The sequence below is a fragment of the Gobio gobio genome (genome assembly GCF_949357685.1).
Source record: "Gobio gobio genome assembly, chromosome: 19".
Taxonomy (NCBI): domain Eukaryota; kingdom Metazoa; phylum Chordata; class Actinopteri; order Cypriniformes; family Gobionidae; genus Gobio; species Gobio gobio.
In genome coordinates, this window is record NC_137112.1 from 12,214,092 (window position 1) to 12,220,027 (window position 5,936).

Consider the following 5,936-nt stretch of genomic DNA (forward strand, 5'->3'; position numbering starts at 1 on the left):
CTGAGTTTGTTAAACTACCGTCATGGTACAGGCCCCTGGTTTTCAGAGCAGCATGCCCATGGGCGAACAAATGGGCGCCAGTGCATTTGCCATTTAAATGTAGTGCTGGACATGAAAATCATAACTGCGTCAGGCTGAAACTAGCTAAAAACACGCCTGGCGTCACATTGCGCACAATGTATGACAGGGCCCAATGAGTGCAGCGGTGAAAAGGGGCGGGGCTACAACTTGGCTCCTGGCTAACTGCTGATAAAAATATATGGTTACTATTTAAGTGGTCAAAGTAATCATTATCCCATGTTTACAACATGAGGAAACAGTGGGGAAGTGCACTGAACTTTAAAAAGAAAAAATCATAAATTCATGAGTTTGAGTGGGAGAAAACAATACATTTTTAATGTAAATCACACAATTACACCAAAAACAGACAATGCCGACAAGTACTGAATTTGATTTTTTTTGCTTGAAAATAATCCTTTTTTTTTTGTTGTTGCATGCGCTCGTCAACAGTTCAGTTTTGTTTCTCATTCCACAAAACGCATGCCAGTCACCAAAAGTCGAGAAAGAAAGAAACATCTTGCATTGGTCTTCTGCTCACGGGTGGTTTGTGTTTCCAGTTCAAGACAGCCTAAGGAATGTCATTTTTTAAGGAGGCTGTTAATTGCCTTCATCTCATCATTGCTCAGAGGGGCGAGGTTATATCCTCTCAGCTCAGGCTTACCTGTGTAAGAGACAGAGAATATTAGATGCTCCAATATGTACTAATATTTCATGACAGTAACCTGACACCTGACACATTTTTCACACTGGCAGTAAATATAAAGTAGATATTTACTACAAACTGACCTGACCTGAAAAATCTGCAGTGTTGTGGGTAAATCATTACAAGTTACGTAGTCAGATTATTTTTACAAGTAACTAATAAAGTAACGCATTACTTTTAAAATGTAATACAAAATATCTGAGTTACTTTTTCAAATAACTTTGTTTTCCCATGTATTGACTGACAACTGTTGAGTGAAATCGGGAGTGGTTGTGTGTAATCAATGATGGTTATTGTAGGTCTATACTAAATGTGAGCAGGCATTTATTCATCTCACTTGCACAAAAAGATTCAGTATTCCTCAAAATTAATAAAAGCAGTGAAATGCAATCTCAGAATACTATGCAAACCTCCAATAATTAAATATGTTAAATAAAACAAATATTATTATTATGCATTTAATCTCACTTTATTGACCAATGTACTTGTTGCTGACCTTCGATGATCCAGTTAAACCATAAGGAAAAAGGACTATTTTTGGTTTTTATTGGTGAATTAAGTGTTAAAGGGATCCCATGGTGTTAAGACTTGTATGGCTTAATATAACATAAATTATGTCTCTTACTGAAATATGTAGTAGAAAACCCATGAAAGATCCACGTTATTTAAAAAATCATTATATATTTGGACAATGGGCGGCGCCATTTTGTTTGCGTTCTAGGTTGATGACGTAGAATGGTTGCACTCGGAAATGAACTGGTGCTACCCGTAGCTATTTTTACCACAACACACCTCGAAAAATGTTTTCAGAGTTAAACAAAACTCATCAATTGCTTTGTAATTGCATTTAAAACACACTCAAACTAACATGTGCACACAAACACTCTCTCACACACACAAATACACACAAACAGATCGGCGCGTGCGTGCACGCTCACACACGCATCTGACAGGATCTCAATCGAGATCGCGCGCACGCCCACAAACACACACACACACACATCTGACAGACTGCTCTGTCTCAATCGAGATGTGTTATGGGCTGCCCTCGTCAGTCTCCACAACAGGGGCTGAATCTGAAATCGCCCCCTAAAACCTCAATCACTATTCCCTACGTTATCCACTAATACAGTTCACTTGATGAGTGAATGAAAACGAGTGAGTGATTCGGACAGCTGTTGTGTGTACATCAGCTGTACACTCATTATTGCGGTGCAATGTGGGATTGAATGAGTGCACTCAATTACGTCCACTATGGTTTCGGACACCACTACAAATGGCTGTCCCCTCAAACAACGGCCTATTTGAGGGTATATTGCGGATTCAGCCAGGGAGAGTGCTGGCCTGCCGAATCGGAGTCAGGTAACAAACTAGGCAAGTCAACTTCATGCATAACATTACAGCTGATTGAGCGTGTGCGCGCACACAGTGCGTGGATGTGGTTGTGTGTGTGTGTGTGTGAGCGCGCGCGCGCGCCGATATTTTGGTGTCGGTGTCTGTGTGTGTGAGAGAGTTTGTGTGCACGTGTGTTTTAAATGCAATTACAAAGCAATTGATTGGTTTTGTTTAACTCTGAAACATTTTTCGATGTGTGTTGTGGTAAACATAGCTACGGGTAGTGCCAGTTGATTGCCGAGTGCAACCATTCTACGTCATCAACCTAGAATGCAAACAAAATGGTGCCGCCCAATGTCCAAATTTATAATAGATTTTTTAAATAACGAAGATCTTTCATGGGTTTTCTACTACATATTTCAGTAAGAGACAAAATGTATGTTATATTAAGCCATACAAGTCTTAACACCATGGGATCCCTTTAAACTTTCTTCTCCAGTGTCCTATTCTTCAGCAATTCAGAAACGCAGCACAGCTGAAAGGTTTGCTTGAGCGGCGCCCTCTACTGTACATGCGTGATTTTGCATTTCCTTCAGCCTGAGGCTTATTATTTCACTTTTGGTGTGAAAGGGTTTTTACATTTGCTCAAAGATAGAACTTTTTTGCAAAAAAAACAACAACGTCCAGCCCTGGTGAGAAAGAGTACGCAACACATTACTTTTCTTAAAAATTCACTAAGTAATGCAATTAGTTACTTAGGGAGTAGTGCATGTTACTTTTGAGCAAGACTATGTTTAATGTATGTGTGTGTGTATATGCATGTATGTAAGTATGCACAGCAGGCTACATCATGCAGTATATGCACTCTCTAGTCGTGCTTTTGTCTGTTTTTTGCAAAGTGAGGACAAAACTAGGTAATGTTAGATTGCACATTGTTAAAACAACAATTACGATATTATTGTAGACGATATATATCGTACACCCCTATGCCAAAGTATGAATAAATCAGGATGTTAATGCAACTCTACCTTGTAGCTCATTGAGACGATTTACTTTTGCTTTTAGACGTTTGCGGAGGTCAGTTATTTCCTTATCAAGCTGTTCTTGGTCTGTTGAGAACAATAAAACAGAAATGACAGCAAAAGGCCAGAGAACACAGATAATGTATTATTTAGACAAACATATGGTTGCTCACCTTTAAGGATCATGGATCTGGTGCTCTCTTGGGGGAATTTGATGAACATATTTCCAAAACACACCTTAACATTATCTAGATTAGATTGGAGGCAAATCATAAAAAAAGCATCTAACCATAAGTGCAAATAGCAATAAAATCTTTAAATAATATTATGGTGCAAATGGAATGAGGTAGAGCTTCCTGAGATCCAGCCGTTCAGTTTGCTTTCTGAATTTGAGATATGAGATCATCATATATACGGTATAATTTTATAGGGCTTTTATACCAACATATAAAATAGATCAAATGTGTTTGTGGGTTAGGGTCATGATAACCTTCTCTTCTTGGTTTAAAAAAAGAAATATAAATGAAGACTAGTCCTATTAAATATATTCCTTCATTTATAAACTTCAGCAATTGAATACTTATTGGATTTTTTATTTATATATTTATATATATATATATATATATATATATATATATATATATATATATATATATTATACAATCATGATCGAAAGTTTACACATACACCCCTTGCAGAATCTGAAAATGTAAATAATTTTAACAATATAAGATCATAAAATAAGATCACAAGTTCATAAACTTTTGAACGGGGTCATTTTTATAAATTATACACAATTGTTTTGTCTTATGGACTATATGTAAACATCTTGTATGTAAAATATCTTATTCAAGGGGATATTCCAGAAAGCAAGGTTAACTTACCGTCACATATACCCTGAACTCCCCGTTGAATAACCCAAACCTTGCTTACTCGAGGTATGCTGGTTCCAAAAACGTGTCCATTAGTAAGTTCAAACAACTCAAGAGTATGTTCCCGGTTAACACACAATATACATTCTCAACAGAGCAACGAATCGATGATTCACCATGGAAACAGACACGGAGAAAAAGCGTCCCAGTATACTTCCTCTTCTTCTTTTGTTTAATGGCGATTTACATAACTTACTTAGTGCACATCGTCACCTATTTGGTGGTTGTGCAATCATTTTTTCAATCTTTTCGTTTAATAAGTAATCTTTATTCACTGAGAATAAGGATTATATTGTTTGTTTGATATGCCAATTAATTGAATGCAGATCCATGAGTGAGACGAAAATAAAATTGTTTCAATTTTAATTGAATTAACATTTAAACAGTAAATTGTTATAATAGTGCTTTAGAATTAATATATGATATTGAATATTATATAACTGTAACTATATAACACATTTGGTTATATTAATACAACAATTCATTATATAAAACACATCTGAATACCGCTTAATAAAACTAACCCTGGAACATGAGCTGCTCTGGAGCAGGGTATGTTCAGAGAGTGAGTTGCTATGGCTACTTACAAAGTTACCCGTTTTTGGAACCAAAAATTGAGGTTATCCGCTTACTTACCCTTAAACATACCCAGGTGTGTCACATAACCTGATTTCTGGAACACCCCCCAGGACTGCACTAAATAAAATACACAAATTACATGTATTTTGTATGATCTCTCTTATTTTGTTAACATTATTCACATATTCTGCAAGGGGTGTGTAAACTTTTGAGCAAGACTATGTGTGTTACAGATGACATGCTGCTAAGGCAAAAACCTAAACGCTGATTTGTGAAATACAACATATAAATGCAAATGCAACATTTACTGTAAGCTGGGCTGTGGGATGAGATCTCGTTTTCTGACAGACCGCATGTAGTAGTAATAATAATAATATTAATAATAATATGAACAATATTTGGGACTTGCCGTTTGAGGAATGATTTCGTAAAGCGCTGAGTGCTACACGATTTTTGTTTCTCCGCGAATCCAGATCCACAATCTGTCAATATGTAAGCAACAATTAATTTACCCTGTTCCAGCGACACTTCTTCTTGTACATTCGACTACATTTTTATATATGTAATTCAAACGTACCTGTTGTTTGTCAGCAAGTATGTCTTCTGCAGCAACCTCTATTTCAGTCAAATGCTCCAATATTTGCTGTGCACTCTCGTCCATGCTTGATTCCATGGCTTGATTCTGTATATTGTGCGCTACAAAAATAGGCTCGACTGATCACGGAAACAAGATCTGCTCTATTTCAGTTCCGCCTGCAAGCCGCTGACTTCGGAACCGCATCCTAGGCTACTCTTACATCTTTCAAAGATATGGGGAAAATAGAAAGAGTAGTGTGTTAGTATGCGGTTCCGAATTCAGCAAATTTCCAGAGTTTATGAGAGCCTTTCGATAATAATTTCTGTAGTCTTAGCTACAAAAAAGCATTTTAACATTTCCTCCTTCGATGACCATTGAAAATATACAGCGTCATTCCCCAAAACAAAGCAAGTCACTTATTCTTGAAATAAGGGACAAAACATTTTTTAGACGTTGAAAAAATTAAAAAAAATAACACTACAATATTAAAAATAGGTATTTTTGTAGACAAAGGTCTTCAATAATGAACCATGTAAGAGAACAGGCTTAATTATTTCTATTTCTATTTCTATTTATTCACTTCATAACTTAATTTGTGTCAACTCCATCAGACACACTAAAGAGCGTGTTAATTTAATTCAATCTATCCAAAAACAGTATAGGCATAAGTCTCGGGTAGGTGTAATATTACGTAATATTGGTGTCTGTTCAGTATAGTTTTTTGTTGT

At 36.4% G+C, this 5,936-nt stretch overlaps 1 protein-coding gene across 1 annotated transcript; it reads right to left on the reverse strand.

Annotated features, from left to right (window-relative positions):
• Positions 1 to 371: 371 nt before the first annotated feature.
• Positions 372 to 5,341, reverse strand: pdrg1 (p53 and DNA-damage regulated 1). The gene is made up of 5 exons (XM_079843819.1): positions 5,209 to 5,341; positions 5,041 to 5,113; positions 3,294 to 3,368; positions 3,127 to 3,207; positions 372 to 721 (listed from the first exon to the last, which is right to left on the reverse strand). Exons 1-5 carry the CDS (start codon positions 5,302 to 5,304, stop codon positions 639 to 641), a joined length of 408 nt encoding a protein of 135 aa, XP_079699945.1. The 5' UTR covers positions 5,305 to 5,341; the 3' UTR covers positions 372 to 638.
• Between the last annotated feature and the right edge of the window lie 595 nt (positions 5,342 to 5,936).